General features: G+C 44.8%; 1 protein-coding gene across 1 annotated transcript in view; it reads left to right on the top strand.

The window, feature by feature from the left end:
- Positions 1–801: 801 nt before the first annotated feature.
- DET3 (vacuolar ATP synthase subunit C (VATC) / V-ATPase C subunit / vacuolar proton pump C subunit (DET3)) overlaps positions 802–16,587 on the top strand; it is a 44,781-nt gene continuing 28,995 nt past the window's right edge. The window contains exons 1-6 of the mRNA XM_087683815.1: positions 802–1,051; positions 1,136–1,204; positions 1,370–1,497; positions 1,585–1,684; positions 1,768–1,835; positions 1,968–2,109. Of these exons, the coding sequence (XP_087539941.1) occupies positions 938–1,051; positions 1,136–1,204; positions 1,370–1,497; positions 1,585–1,684; positions 1,768–1,835; positions 1,968–2,109 (621 nt within the window). The 5' untranslated portion in view covers positions 802–937. The remainder of the gene's footprint in view (positions 1,052–1,135; positions 1,205–1,369; positions 1,498–1,584; positions 1,685–1,767; positions 1,836–1,967; positions 2,110–16,587) is intronic.

Here is a 16,587-nt window from a genome sequence, read left to right as displayed (position 1 = left end):
AATTTGAAGTTTATATTAATAGATGGAACACATTAATTAAGGGCCTTGAGCTTTTGTCAGCCCAATTACATTGATCAACGAAAGCTATGAGGTGTATAGATACTCGCAAAGGTTGTGCTACACCATAGCATTGCTAGACCTTCTTCAAATCTAATGAGTAAAACGAATAGGAAAAATGGAAGCAAAAGAACACACCACACGAGGATGACTTTTCTTGCAAGACTCTAATTAATCCTTGAGGTGGAAATAATATATGTAAAATGGTTAGTGAAAGATTTATAACAAATTTAAAGTTGAGTCCCCAAGGGGGTCAAAACTTGGATCATGGGAATGCCTCAAATGCATCTTTGAATTGTCCCTACCATGTAACATCGCTCTCCCTAATATAAATGAGGTTGTGAGATCGAAAATGGGCATTATAGTATGTTGGCTCATTTTCTTATGCCCTTAGAAAGAAAAACTTGGATAGTGGGAATGCCTCAAAGGCATCTTGGGATCTCGCTCCTACCACACTGTCTCTAACCTAATGAGGTTGTTAGACTGAAAATGAGTATTCCTTGGTGGTAGCCCCTCCCTATTTGTCATTAGAAAACAAGAATTCGGATTCGTGGGAATGCATCAAAGGCATCTTTGAATCTTTTCGAGCATGGGCATTCCTCTGTGTTGGCCCCTACCCCAGTGCCTTTAAAAGAGACACAGAGGAACGCCACCTAAAGTTTAAAAATAACACACACACACACTCTGAAGTTTCCAAAGGCCACCTAAGAATAGAGGGCTGGTACACGTAGAACCAACATCAAAGCTCGTTTAATTTCTTTTTTGATTATTCAGCAGGGAAGAGGCTCTTCCTGCTCCTCCCCCTATTTCTTCTTCTTCTTCTTCTTCTTCTTCTTCTTCATCGTCCTCTTCTTCTTCTTCTTTTATTTTGCTCACGAGGATGACCGCGCGCTACCATCTTGTGTCCCTGCCCGTGCAGGATTCCCCCGCTGCAACATGGGCTGCCCTCCAGCAGAGCATCTCCAAGTCTGCCTTCGATACACCCACCTACAAGGTAAAATCCAAATCTTGCGCTTGTGCTATTTCGATCGTCTCTCTTTCTCTTGGATCTCTCAAGATTGCAGCTTTCGATTGTCAGTTCCATATCCCGAACTTGCGAGTCGGGACTCTCGATACCTTGCTGGCCCTCAGCGACGATCTTGTGAAGGTGAGATCGCATTAACTCGCCCCTTTTTACTTGTCAAATTTCGATGCTACTGCCGTTACGTTTCTGTTTGCATTAGCTGTCTGTATACAAGCTTTTACATCGGTTGTGATGTTGTCTATACATTGGTTTATGCGAGTAACCTCGTGATCGGAATTTTTTGTTTAGGCCAATCTTTTTGTGGAGGGAGTTACTCACAAGATTCGTCGTCAAATTGAGGATATTGAACGCGTTTCAGGATCAGAAGGAGGAATATTATCAGTGGAGGGAGCTCCCGTAGATTCCTATGTTACAAGGTTGCTTCAACTGCACATGGTCAGTTACACTGTCAACTCCTAGGTATCCAGTATTTTGCTTGTCTGAATTCTTCTCGTGCAATGTAGGTTCACATGGGATGAGGCCAAATACCCTCTAATGACCCCATTAAGGGAGATTGTTGATACAATACAGGACAATGTTACAAAGCTCGAAGATGATCTCAAGGTAGAGTTCTTAAGATTCTGCAAATGCAGCTTCATCTTTGGTGATTTCTGGCTGCCTGAAAGTTGACAAGGCACAGATTTCAGGTCAGGGTTGCTGAATACAACAATGTCAAAAGTCAGCTGAATGCGATACTTCGAAAACAAACTGGAAGGTATTGTCAATATTTACCTGATTAAAATTTAGAGCATGCCGCCCGAGTCTTCTGCGAGACACAAGGAGTGGAGTGTAAGAACTTGAAATCAGTACAAATTTGCAAGATACATCTGATAGATTTGTGGTTCAGTCTGGCAGTTCGTGACATATCTTCTGTGGTAAAGCCTGAAGACATTATCGTTACTGAACATTTAACTACACTACTGGTGGTGATTCCTAAGTACTCGCAAAAGGAGTGGGTGTCAAGCTACGAGACTCTCTCACAGTTTGTGGTATGTAAACTGGAATGCCTTGATTACCATGTAATAGTAGGAATACACTAACAATGCTAAAGTGAGAATTTGTGAACTTTTGGGCTTTGTAGTGCTAGAATTATAAATGCATTAATAGAGGATGGGAATTCCCAAAAAATCTACATGCCACTGTAGGGAGACTGGGTAGAAACTGATGCCTGAGATCTGAAGGTCAATGAAGGCAGTGCAGAGTCCGTTGTTACTCCTTTTAATTGAAGCTTGTAGCAGCACTGCCTTTATTAGCAGGAAAGAGAAACACAAGGCTGCCTTCAGCCCACCTCATGCCTGCAGCAGCAGCATGTGTGAATAATAGGATTGTTGAAAAAGTTCAAGGAGCTGCCTTGTAAAACAAGAAAAAGGGGCAGCTTTTCAGACCCTTGCTTTGTCAAAATAGTGTGATTGAACGGCATGCTCTCGTACCATATTAGAGAGATAGGGGGTTTGCGGGGAGAAACACAGTGTATGACAAACATTGAGAAAATAAGAAACTTAGAGAAAACATAGAAGAAGAAGAAGATAAATGATGAATCATTGAATCATGCTGAATGAATCAAGCTGATACAATGCAGCCGAAGCTCGAAGATGACCACACTATCCTAGTTGATCAAGTATCAGCACCTGTAGGGAATCTGCATAGTGAAGAGAGCGAAACAAAGTCCTTCGGGCAGTAGAATATTGAAGTAGATCTTGAAAAGATAAAGGATAGCAGTGTAGGGAGTAGAACACAGTTCTTAAGGGTGAAGAAAACACAAAAACACAATTATCTAATGTAGGGCTGACAAAGAGAATGTAATGTGTTGGTAAACGGCCTAAATTTGCTACGAATGAGCTTGATGATGGCTCCAGGTGAGGAGGGCTGACGCTAGATGATGTGGGCTGTAAACACCAGGTGGAGATGGATGCAAAAGCCATGAACCATAATGTTGTTGGAATATCAGATGAGAGCAAGAGAAAGTGTGCACAAGAGGGAGAGAGAGCTCAAGTACAAGAAGAAGATCTTGCTTAATGAGTATTCATAAGTACAACTGGTACACTCTCCTCTACGTTGAGAATGACCTTTAGGCTGTTTAAATAGCCTTTGGTGTTAGCAGTCATGTTTGTCATGCCTTGTCATCTCCTGCCTGTGAGCCTCAGTCTGAGTCAGACGAGGACATTAGGAGCTCTGACATGTCTGCCATGTGTTATGATGGGGGAGGCTAGTCACTCTCGACCGGCTGTCTTAGGATGTGCATTTCTTTTTGGCCTCTTTTAGTGGGCAGCCACTGGCTGCCCGGCCACTTTTTTGGTCACTGATGTGGGGCGCCCATTTTAGGGCATTTTTAGGGTTTGTCCTTTTGTCTATTTATAGGCAGCTCCCCTCCCCACTTGATTACTTGTCTTCTTGTAGATTCCGACACTCCTTCTCCCCATTGGTGGTGCTGCCATCATCATCAGCCTGATCTAGTGCCCTCACTGACGCTGTGGGCTGCGTGCAGGGACTGATTAGTCTCCTTCCGCCTTCCCGTTTGTATTCAGCATTCATTTCAATCAGTGCAGATTTCTCTTCCTTATTTTCTGCTTTCTCTCTCTCTCTCTCTCTCCCCCTCTGTGTTCGTATTCCTTCTTCCACAGCGCACTCTTACATGGTATCAGAGCCAAAGGAGAGTACACGGAGCTGAGATCTACGCGGGAGAACACCCACAACCCTACGTTTGCTGGTCAAGACGTCTCCAACAGCTGAGGTGTCACCTTCTGCACCATCTTCTTGATCAAGGCGGCCTGTTTTGGTGTCAACCTACTTGCGTTTGCTATTGGCGTCATCCCCAAATTTGCGTTTTCAGCCTGGGCGGCCCTTCTCTAGCTGGGCGATACTTCACCAAGCTGCGTTTTCAGCTTCTGTGGTTGCGTTCAACCTCTGGCGGCACTCCTCCAAGCTGGCGACCTCATTTCTATTTGCGTTTTGAGGCAGGAGGTTGTTTTTTGTGGTGATTGCATCGTTAACACTTGCGTTTGACATTATCCTTGCGTTCTATGCAAGGCGGCCAGCTCAGAAGCTTTTGGTGTTTGTGTTTCGGCACCGGCAACCTTCCCTTGTTGTGTTTTGGTGTTTGCAGATATTGAAGATGTCTTATCATCAGTTTACGGGCTTTGATGACTTAGATGACGAGCTTTTGTCTCGATACTCATCTGAACGGAGGCGTGATTTCTATCACGAGGACCATCGTCCGGAGTCTATTCCTCTTTCCCGTCCCCCTTCTATTCATGTATCTCGGCGAGCCCCTTCCAATGGGCCGAAGATGTAGCCTTTGGTATCCCCTGTACAGGTACTTGTACTTCCTCAGCTGCCCAAAGAGGACCGGTTGGATGGCTCCAACTTTTCTCTATGGTCCTGCAAGGTGGAGTGTATCTTGGACTCCTTCGATCTTTGGGAGCTTGTTTCTGTTCCTATTCCCCGGCCTAAGGTGGATCCCGCAGATGGGACATCTATGGATCGTGCAGCCTTATGGGATCGGCTCAATTCTAGAGCCAGATCTTTCCTCTTTCTGAGTTTGTAGGATTCTGTCCTTGTTCATGTTCACAGGTTGAAGACTGCAGCAGACGTGTGGAGAAAGCTCGCGTCTCTCTATCAACAGAAGACGTTTGCCCACCGGATATCTCTTGAAAAAAAGTTGCGGATGCTCGCTATTGATGATAATCCTTCCATGAAGGACCACATCAACAGATTACATGATATGAGGGATGAGCTTGCATCCCTCGGTCGGACGATATCTTCTGAAGACATGGCTATGATTCTCTTGACTCAGTTGCCATCGCCTCGGTTTGATGTCTTCTACACTAGCCTTCTTACTTCGAGGACCCGTGCCAAGCTTCTATGGGAGGAGCTATCCCCGCTTGTCTTGGAGCATGACGAGCGACTTAGAGAGGTCAGTGCTAGTGGATCCGACTCCACTAGAGCCTTTGTTGCAGGTTCGGGAGAACAGAAGAAGAAGAAGAAGTCAAAGGCTAAGAAGAAGGACAGTTCTTCAGGCTCTGACTCAGATTCAGAGAGACCGAAGTGCCCACACTGTGGGAAAGGGACACATCCCGAGGAGAAATGCTAGAAGAAGTACCCTCACCTTCGTCCGGGAGCGAAGGGTGGATCTACATCGGAGCCTTCTTCTACCTCTACACCAGCTGTTACCCATGAGTCAGTGTTCCTTCATATCCATGCTTTGGAGGAGGATCTTTCTTCCGTGGCTGCAGTGTCTTCTGTGCAGCCTTGGTTAGTGGACAGTGGTGCTTCGAGTCATATGACTCCCCGAGATGATTTGTTACAGGATCTCCGTCCATCAGAGGGTTCAGTCACTGTTGGTGACATTTTATCGGTGCCTATTAGTGGTGTTGGCACATTGTCTTTGTTTACCGATCGACCTTCGAGCTCCTTTTCACAGGCCCTACATGTTCCGGATTTGGGCCTTCCCCTCCTCTCAGTTTATGGCCTTACGAGGCTTGGCACACGAGTGATCTTTACCAAGCATGCCGTTGTTATTGAGGATTCTTTTACAGGAGCTGTCTTATCTACAGGTTGGCAGGAGAGCGGGCTTTACAGGCTCCATTACCCTTCTTTGATGCAGGGTCCTGCGAGGCAGTCTATTGCTACACCCGTTCCCACTTGTGCACCTTCTTTTCCACAGGTTCCTTCCCATCCCCCACCCTCTCCTTCGGTGGTTCCCTCGTACCCCCCATCCCTTTTAGCGAGGGACGATCTCGGTGATGCGGCTGTGGATTCCCTGGCCCCCAGTGTTTTAGAGGGGGATTCCCAGGATCGTGAGGAGCTCCTTCAGTGCCAGTCTACATCGACGGACTTCATCGACATTGGCATTCCTCTTGCCACCCTAGGATCTATTTCTTCTTCGGCCTTCAGTCACATCCAGGATCTGAGAGAGGGTGTTAGCAGTCATGTTTGTCATGCCTTGTCATCTCCTGCCTGTGAGCCTCATTCTGAGTCAGACGAGGACATTAGGAGCTCTGACACGTTTGTCATGTGTTATGATGGGGGAGGCTAGTCACTCTCGACTGGCTGTCTTAGGATGTGCATTTCTTTTTGGCCTCTTTTAGTGGGCAGCCATTGGCTGCCTGGCCACTTTTTTGGTCACTGATCACTTGTCTTCTTGTAGATTCCGAGACTCCTTCTCCCCCGTGGTGGTGCTGCCATCATCATCAGCTTGATCTGGTGCCCTCACTGACGCTGTGGGCCGCGTGCAGGGACTGATTAGTCTCCTTCCGCCTTCCCGTTTGTATTCAACATTCATTTCAGTCAGTGCAGATTTCTCTTCCTTATTTTTTGCTTTCTCTCTCTCTCTCTCCCTCCGTGTTCGTATTCCTTCCGCAGCGCACTCTCACATTTGGATGACTATGGTTAGGGTTTTCTCTTGCCCTCTAGTTCATTCACACCCAGCTACCCTTATCCACCCTTGCATACATAGGGTTTACATGCCTCTCTCAACAACCCTTCTCAATGCCAGAGTGGCATTGAACTACAAGACATGTTAATGTCCCCTCTTAAACAAAATGGGATGCCTTTATAAATCATGCTATAAGAGTGCTTACAAGTAGAGGATTTATAGATTTAGAAAAGTCGATCATTAGATGTTTTGGAGACAAAGTTGGTCTCCAATTCTTTTGGTACTTCAAGAATTGTAGGACATTTACTAGTACTATGCCTTGTCTTCTTACATTTGTCACACTTCATTTTTTAAAGGATATTTTTTCCAACAGTTATTGACGAGATGTTCCTTCTTATTGCAAAAGGAGCATTTGGTGGAGACAGTATGAAGCAAGAATTGCTAATCATGAGTTGTTGAAGTAGATCCTTGACTAGTGTTGCATTCTTTTTGATTTCTTTTCGCCTCATCTAAACAAGATTAGATGGTGCTTTCCAAGGTTGGATTTGGGAGATTTGTAAGAGTAGTTACAAGGGCTGGAAATATCTTCTTTACAACTTTTGAGAGAATTGCAATGGCATCTTCATCATAAATTGGAGCTTGAACTAAGGATAGCTGTGCCATGAGCCCTTTTATGTGAGAAATGAACTTACCTAGGTCTTCGCTTTGCTTATACTCCAAGCTAAAAAATTCGATTTTAAGGAAAATTTTAGAGTTTTTTCCTTTAGCCCCATAAAGTTCTTTAATCTCATCCCATTTTTCCTTGGCAGAGGAGAGTTGGTCAATGTGATGAATTAAGGATTCATCTAGATGAAATATGATTATGGCTTGGGCTCTTTCATCATCTTCTATATCAAGTGGGTTTGATGGATCAATAACCTTGGTTCCTTTGATGAAGGACCAATAGCCGTGTTCCATCATTTTATACTTCACTAATATCTGCCATGGATGAAAGTATTTTCCATGAAACTTGCAGATTTTAGGCCTAATATCGGTATAGGCCATGGCCGTGATAGGAAGGTCTTATTGATTGCTCTAGGCAATGGCAGTGTCTAGTCATTTACACAATGGCCAATAAGTGCGGAGGCAAAAAAAAAGAGATGATTAATACGTAGCAAACTCAATCGTGATGTGTTACAAGATGAGATCAGGGATGAGGACAATGGTCTATGTGTTTATAACCTACACGTACCCTCACACTGACAGTTAAGCACTTAATACATATGCTTAAGATAGAGACTAAACTTCTCAAGGCTAAGATTTAGCGTAGAACATTTTTCACATGTTGATTAGAAATAGGATCATGAGTACGTGATGTAGCATTAGTGCTTACAAGCACTCATCTCATAGTATTGTCTACGAGTTAGCTTTCTTACGAGCTTAATGATGTTCACCGAGTGTCTTTGAACCTGAGATGGAGCTTCTAGATCTGCAAGAGACTCCACAGGACTTAAATCAGTGATTAGAATCACTATTAGTGTCAAACGGGGTGATTAATGTTGAATGAAGAAAGCTTGAAGCTTTTTGGCTATAGCTGCTAGACAACCACCAACTAGGGTTTTGCTTTGTATGAGCAGTAGGGAAGGAATTATGCCAAACCCTTTTAGGGTAGGATAGCCCACTTGGGGGGACTACAAATGCCCTATGAGGGCTCAAGGGATTGTGCCCTTTGCTGTCCACGCTGTAAAAAACTGTGCTAGATCTGCATCTTGAGCAATGCCGCCTTCTTCGTTGCCCAATGTTGGAGTTTGTTGTGGCGTGCTGAAGCGCCTTGAGTTGGGAAGCAACTCTCCAAAAGAAAGTATGGCAAAATATGCTCTCTTTTGTTCTCCCTAGGTCCTCCAACAAAGGTGGGTATGGCAGGCAGCTATGGAGGTGAAGAGGTATAGTAAGAAAATGACATGCTCATGTGCACTTGGTGGGAAATGGAGTTGAAGGAAGCTCGTTGGATCAGAGAAGGCTCTGATACCATGTTGGAATATCAGAGTGAGAGTAAGTGTGCACATGAGGGAGAGAGAGAGAGAGCTTAAGTGCAAGAAGAAGATCTTGCTTAATGAGTTGTTCGCAAGTACAACTGGTACACTCTCCTCTATATTGAGAGTGATCTCTAGGCTATTTAAATAGCCTTTGGATGGCTAGGGTTAGGGTTTCCTCTTGCTCTCTAGTTCATTCACACCCAGCTACCCTCATCCATTGTTGCATACATAGGGCTCACATGTCTCTCTCAACAAATGTCCTCGTAAGGTGTGAAGGACAGTGGAGAGGATGGAGAAAGGAGAAAAGAATATGGAAGAGTGTGTGAGAGTGTTAGAAGGAATGAATGTGTGGGATGAAGAATGAGGGAAGTTAGTGCCGTATTTGTAGGCACAGACTATCTCGAGTGGTGCCTCGACTCTCTCGAGTGGCACCCATTGAAGTCTCTTGGGTGGTGCCTGGACACTAACTAGTGATCCAAATAAAGCCTTTTTGGGATATTAATGGAAACCAAAATAGGAATGAAGGAGAAGAAATGTATTGAATGACTTGGTTTTTGAACATCCCCTCTCAAGCCCAAAAAGGAGTGAAAAAGAGGGGGGAGAGAGGAGATCAACCTTGAAATCCCAGTATTCCACCGGTAAGGTGACCTATAGCGAAGAACAATAGACATGATGAGCTAATAGTACCCGAAACTCAATCTCTGGAGAGAAGCCACAAGCTCCATTACTCCATGTTAAAAGATGTACGAAGGCCTAGTCACCAAGCCATGATGGAAACATCCAAAGCCTTGAACTAGGAAGAACTTGTATATCCTAGGTATCGCTGGGAATCAATGGGTAAAATAGCATGGAGATGTCAACCACCCCAAGGTAAAGGGTTGTTGACAAGGTGTGAAAAATTGTAGGATGAGAAGGGTTCCCCTTTGAAGCCAAAGGAATGGGATCCCCCTTGGAAGAAGAAGAAAGAGGAGCCCCCTTGGAATCTTGCTGAGAGAGAGAGAGGGAAGCAAAATGGTAGCAAGGTAGCTCCTAGAGGTGGCCTCTTGAACATGAGTAGGAGGGAGTGGAGGGAGGGGTATCATACAAAGTCTCCTCGACGCCCGCATCGGAGTTGGTGTCTATGGAGCAAGATAGGGGAGGTGAGGAAATAGGTAGCTTCTGTGGAGCCATGGGTAGATAACAACCACAGTGTCTCTCAATGGAGTGGATTGTGGAGCCGAAGGAGTCGAACAGCCTTTGTCTCTCAAAGGAGCAGATTGATGAGATAGTACCCAACAGCCACAGTCTCTTGGTGGAGCAAAGCGTAGAACCAATGGTCAGGAAAGCCATTACATCTGAAAGTGGGTAGGGAAAACCTTTGTAACGCATTGTGGTGGTCTCTAGGAGGTTGTAACACCTTCTAGGTCACTGATCCCCATACGCTGAGTTAAAGATTCATTACATACTGATTAGCTTTTTAAATAGCCCCAAAACATGTAGATTACCTAACCACCATAGCTAATTGGGCGGCTGCTGCTCCAAGCAGGCGACCTGTTTTTCTCGCATTTTTTGCTGACATCAGCATCCGTATTGCTTGCATCAGCCCCTCTACTGCTTGTGTGCTAGTTCGAGCCTGCGTTTTGGTGTCTTTGCATCTCCTTCTAGCTAGGCAACTACATTATCAAGCCGTTTTTGCTGTTTTAGGTAGTTTTTGGCTGATTTTTTGACTTTTCGCAGCAGATTTCTTTTTGATTTGGTCAGATTTTGGTGAATACTGCATGTGAACTTCTTTGACAAGTCATCATCTGCCTCAGACTCCAACTCTGATCCTCCGACCAAGGAGAAGTCTGAGGTGCGGAAAGGGTCATCTTAGGATCACGGGAAGGGATTAATGGCCCCTTCCTCAGTTGCTTTCTAGTGATGGTGATGATGGCATCCCTCATGACTCTCCAATGCCAAAGAGGGAGTGTGAGGGGGTGGTGAGATGGGGCAACTATACCTCATCTATAGATCTATACACATGCATAGGATCCAGAGAGGGACTTTCCTAATACATCGATTGAAGTCTGGCAGGTTCAAATCCTGGAGTTAGGATTGACACTCCGGTTGATGATGGGTTGTTTATTCGACAGAGAGCAGGATTGGTTCCTAGTCTTGAGCTCACATGAGGGACACTTTGGCGGTTTGGCCAAAGGTAAGGAATCCATGGTCACATATGTTCCAGAGGCATTTTTGACAGGATGGTCATGTATGCTATTGAGAGACATTGGGACAAACACAAAGATATGCTATGATCTTCTCTATTTTTCGGTGCTAGTACGATCGACCTCGACATTAGGTTTTCTCTGAGCCACCTTAGTGGTGGCTTGATCAAAGCCAGAGGTGCTGAGTCATTTGTTGACATGGTATCAAAGCCAGAGGTGCTGAGTGAGCTGCGAAGATTCTCTGAATTAGAGTAGGCAAATACAGATTGCGGTTTTAGTATCGACATCTTATTATTACTCTACTTCTGTTGCGTCACTCGGAGATATCCTTTTTTTACATGTTGCCACTTTGGTACCATGATCTCTCCATTGATAGATTGCTTGTTTACTAGGTGTTCCTATTACGGCAAGATCGGTCACCCCGCCGTAGATTGTTGACATTGACCTTTGCTCCCTACTCCACCGGGGTATATGCGTCTTCCACCAGGTACTCCTTGTGCTACCTCTTCTTTCTAGGCCATAGAGATCGTTTTGTCTCGGCTCTTAGCTTACTATGCTCTAGGCAATAAGAAGCGTTTGGCGTGCACTAAGTGCTTCACAAGAAAACAGAGGCCCTAAGACCTCACAAGGCAATAAGTCCTCCTGGAGACCACCACATTGTGCAGAGGTTTCCCCCCACCCATTTTCAGGTTCAATGGCTACCAGGGCCCACCTCTCCTTCACATTCCACTCTATTGAGAGTCCGTGCTTGTTCCCCAGTTTCTTCTACTGAGGTTTGAGAAGACACCTTTGGGTACCCTCTAGCTTCTTCTCCTTCGGAGCCCCAGATACCTTCTTCAGCATGACCGATGGCACTTCCTTTGTCATCTAATGTTTTGGAGTCTGTGATCCATGAGTTGGTGTCCCTCTCTCTCACAAAGGGGGATACAGAGGGGAATCCTTCTTCAGCTTTAGAGGGGGCTCCTACTCTAGTTTCAAAGGGGGATCCTACTACTCTTGAAGTTCCTTACACAAAATCTTTTACTTTTGAGGTTTGGCTCTCTTTCAACCAGTTTTACCTCCACTAAAGCCCAACATCTAGAGGACCTATCTTCGATTGGGGCCCTTGGAACTTCACCAGCACTAGGTCTTCATATTCCTTGTAGCATGGTGTAATGGAGCCAGTGGCTTCTCACATAAGGTTGTGTTTCAGGTTCTACTGCTCAATAGGTCTCTTGACTATCTTAATAGGTCTCCTTTTAGGTGGTAATCTTAGATTACAGGGTGGATCTTCTTCTCTTCACCTCACACCTCTTTTTGTGCTCCTTTTTGGCCTGAGAGGGGGTGTTGAGAAACCCATTTTCTCAGTTCACATAGTTCACTTTTCCCTCTGCATTTTAGGGTTTCGCATAGTGGACAACCCCAAAAAGGGGCGTAGGGCCCATTTTTAGGCGCTACCCTAGATAGCACCCTCATCTTAGACACCACCCTAGATTGATTTTGCCTATTTATAGGCTTCTTCTGTCATTCATTGCACCTCCGGTTGACTCATTCTGTTAGTCACCCATTATCTCTCCGAGATACATGGACACCCACCTTTCCCATGGGATCAAATGTACTATTGGCCAATTGCCCACCTCCTCACATCAGCTAGAGATTGAGACTGGCAAATATAGATCCATCCCGCCAAAGGAGCGCATATGCTAGATATGCCAATTAGAGCTAGAGATAGGAGCATTATATTTGCCGCTGCCCAGTGTATTATGAGGTTTGTGGTCATTTCCACTGTCTCTTTAGAGACGGATTTGGACCATTATCCAGAGTCATGGATTTTACGGATCAGTGGTGCCTTGGCCTCTTTCTTCTTGAGATATGACAGCTTTGTGACATGCGCCTCAGGAGTACAGTTACAGCCACAGTCTACATGAGAGTCTCTCTCACCACCACAGTCCACACACATACAAGGAGTACTGATTGATCGAGCCGTTCAGCTTAGCCAATCCAGACGTCCTAGGCCTTGGCACAGACATCGACGACACCTTCATAGGCGGATACAGGGGATTATTGCTCGGGCTAGAGCTAGGTCCTCCATACCCACATGAGATTGTACCATTTGGAGCTCATTGTTACTAGATAGAGCTCTATGTTTTACACATAGCCATAGTTAGTTTCCTTTCTTATTTTGCTTCGTGCTACATACATATTTTGCCCAGACAGTTGTACCATCAGAACATGATTGTAACTCATGGTCTCATAGGTCATTTTGACCTTTTGTAGACGTCAATATATCATTTCATTTCATTTCATTTCTCCTCTCTTTGTTCACTTTGTCTTGGTCATTCACTTCCGCATTGCTTCATTGTGACATGGTATCAGAGCATTGAAGGATTGGACCCATCTGAAGAGGAGATTTCAGCGCGACACAAGGCTATGTTTTCAGCGTTCAAGTGCGAGCAAAGAGGGCTGTGCATCAGAACTAGGCCGAGATGAGTGTGGGCGTGCGAGAAAGGAGAAGATTTGCTGAAGTTGTTGTTGGTTTTTGCTATTAGAGAAGGAAGGAGGCTGCGTTTTGGGCCTTCAAGTGCAGATTTTACCTTTTCATCGCCTTTGGCGGGTGAAAGGGGAGTGAGACGAGTGAACAAGAGCCCTAGTGGGCTGTATTCTCATAGTTAGAGGGGGCTGCTCTATGTTTTGTGCAGGCATTGTAGGTGAAGATGTCTTTTGAGGTTGAGACAGAGTTTCAGGCAATCATGGACTGAAAGGTGCCCGTCTTACATGCTCTTCCATTAGATCAAAAGCTCGATGGCGAGATTTACCGCATTTGGCGGGTCACGATGCTTGCCATTCTAGAGTCCTATGATTTGGCGGAGTTTGTTACAGAGGTTATTTATCGTCCTTCTTCACAAGACAAGTCCAGACTCTCTTCCAGTGATAAGGTGGAGTTTGTAAAGGCTTAGGCATATTGGGATAAACTCAATGCTCGCATTCGCTCCTTTTTATTTCTCTCATGTACTATAGTTGTTATCTCTCATATTGAGCATTTGACGGTGGCCAGGGAGATATGGTTGGAGGTTGATTAGATGTACAATCGGATGATTGTCATGAAGCGAGTTTCTTTGAAAGTATAGATGTGGACCATGAGTGTCAATAAGTCATCTTCTATGCGGGAGCATATCAACAAGCTGAGGCAGCTTCAAATGCAAGTTCAAAACACAAGGAAGGCGATTACTTCTGAAGACATGGCGATAACTCTTCTTTCATAGTTACCGCCCCATTTCAGTGGTTTTTATTTAACCTTGATTGCTTTAGGGCGGTCTAAGACTCTTTGTTGGGAAGAGTTGGTTCCTATGGCCCTTGACTAAGAGGAGCAATTGAAAGGGACCGATGCTTTTAAATCTGAGGCCTTGGTTGGTCGAAGAAGGGAAAGGACCAAAAGAAGAAGAAGGAGGACGAATCTAAGAAGGACAAAGAAAAGGAGTCTACTTGTCACATTTGTGGCAAAATAGGTCACTGCACAGTCGGTCAGGTTTCTTGCAGTCAGACAATGCAGATTGGACGGTTGCTGTCCAGTCGGTTGCAATATATGCAGCCGACTTGCATTATTTTTGGCATTTTTCTTGGCCTATTTATTGGCCTTGATTTCAACAGTCTTCAACAGCTGTTTTCACAGATTTTAGGTTGCAGACCGTGGAGACTATTCTCTAGGCTGATGGAGATTGAGATCTTTGAGGTGGAGACATAGACATATATTCTCTCTTCACCCGTGTATATTTCTGCATCCTTATACAACATTCTTCACTGTAGATTTTTTGCGTTTCACCACTCTCTCTCTTCTCTCTCTGTTCACTCTTTGTTTTGGTTAGTTGCTTCCGCATTGCTTCACTCTGACATCAGGAGGCTCCACCCATTTGCATTTGTTGCTTTCGGATCTTCACTTTAGTTGGCAACCCCCTCCTCCACCAGGCATTAGTATCAGAGGCTGTTGACACTTGCGTTTTCAGCTTCTTGCTCATCCTTACCACCTGGGATCACATGCAACAGCTAGCATCAACTCATCAAGCCTATGTTTGGAGACTCAGAGGCTTCTTCGGCTGTCTCCTTGCTTTAGGTACCAGTCTTTATCTTTACGTTAAAGATTTAGAGGTGCCTCTTCTTCAGTAGTCTCCCTGCTTTAGGTGACACCTCATCCTCCTTGTGTTTGCAAATTCAGAGGCTTCTTCAGCATTCTGCCTGCTCTAGGGTATCTTTCATGCTATGGCACCCTTGTATCAGATTCAATTCATTATTTCAGTCCTCCTTCATCTTGTTCACATGAGTTTTTCTCTTCTCTTCTCAGTGTTGCTGTATACACTCTATGTTTCTTTGCACAAAACCTACTTTATCTTTGGTTGCTCAATCGTTTCTTGACACGGTTCTAAAGAGTTGTGTGAGAGCGCAACGAAACAAGGAACATACACAGAGAGAGAGAGAGAGAGAGAGAGAGAGAGAGAGAGAGAGAGAGAGAGAGAGAGAGAGAGAGAATCTAAATCTGCACTGAACAAGGAACAAATGCTGAATACAGGAGGATTGATCAGTTCTTGCACATAGCCCACAGTATTAGTGAGGGCACTAGGTTAGGCTAATGATGATGGCAACACTAGAGATGGAGGAGAAGATCGAAGTTGGAGCGTGCACCTATCAAGTGGAAGACAAAAGAATGCCAAGCACCAGCCAATTAGGGGCTATATATAGCCAAACACCTAAAAAACTGGCTGACCTGCACTCGAGGGACCAAAATATGTTCCAGCATTTGATGCTGGTCTGACTGCATTAAATGTAGTCACAAATGATGACATGGCAGGAAAAAAATCCCCATCTAGCAGGTGATGGCAAATTGGTAAATGCAGAAGTGGCTTGGAAAATGCACCCAAAAATCGGATTGGGGGAGAAAATTCACAGATAAGGACTGAAATGACTGCTCTAGAATGAGCTATTGCTCCTTTAAAACAAGTGGTAGACAGGTCATGGCTCCAAAAGTCCTCGTCTAACTCAAACTGAGGCTCAGAGGTAGGAGATGAGAAGGCATGACAATCATGACTACTAATACCCCCTCTCAGATCTTGGATGTGGCAGAAGGCCAAGGAAGAAATAAATCCTGGGGCGACAAGAGGAACGCCAATATTGATGTGTTGAGCTCAAAGGTAGAGAGAGGGAGAGAAACAATGAGGTAGAGAGATAAACAATGAGAGAGAAAGAGAGGGAAAGGAAGGGAGAGAGAAAGGAACAGAAAGAGAACAAAGAGGGAGAGAAAGGAAGGGAGAGGGAGGGAGTGACAAATAGAGAGATAGAGGGAAAGAGAAAAATAGAGAGAGAAGGGGGAGAGCGAGTTATAGAGAGATGGAGAGAAAAAAAATAACGAGAGAAAGAGGGGGAGGGAGAGGGAAAAATAGATGGAGGGAAAGTGTGAGATAAAGAGAGGAGGGAGACATTGCTTTCCATTTCTTTCTAAGCATATATAAAAGGTACGAGGGCCCTTTATTCTCAACAACCTCCCACCTAAAGGAAATGTGCCTTAAGAGGAGAAAAGACTCAGCTAAGTCTAGGTATGTACAAAGCTGAAATACATATATCTATCCAACTCCCATCATGTGTCGGCAATGAATAAACCGCTCTGTTGGAAGACCCTTTGTGAGAAGGTTTGCAGGATTATCATCTGTATGCACTTTGACAAGCTCAATGCTCTTGTTGTCAAGTATATCTCTAATGAAGTGGTACTTCACCTGTATGTGCTTCGTCTTTGCATGAAAGACGGGATTCCATGCTAGCATGATAGTACTCTGACTATCACAATGGAGAACATGTAACTTTGTAATTCCAAGCTCTCCCACCAGACGTGAGAGCCATGAAGCCTCATTGCATGCCTTTGCATGCCTTAGT

Source organism: Lygodium microphyllum, chromosome 8, assembly GCF_053477565.2.
Source record: "Lygodium microphyllum isolate KBCC chromosome 8, Lygodium_microphyllum_v1.1.10, whole genome shotgun sequence".
In the NCBI taxonomy this organism is placed as follows: Eukaryota; Viridiplantae; Streptophyta; class Polypodiopsida; order Schizaeales; family Lygodiaceae; genus Lygodium; species Lygodium microphyllum.
The sequence above is the reverse complement of the archived record's forward strand: the minus strand, read 5'-3'. Positions and strand labels throughout refer to the sequence as shown.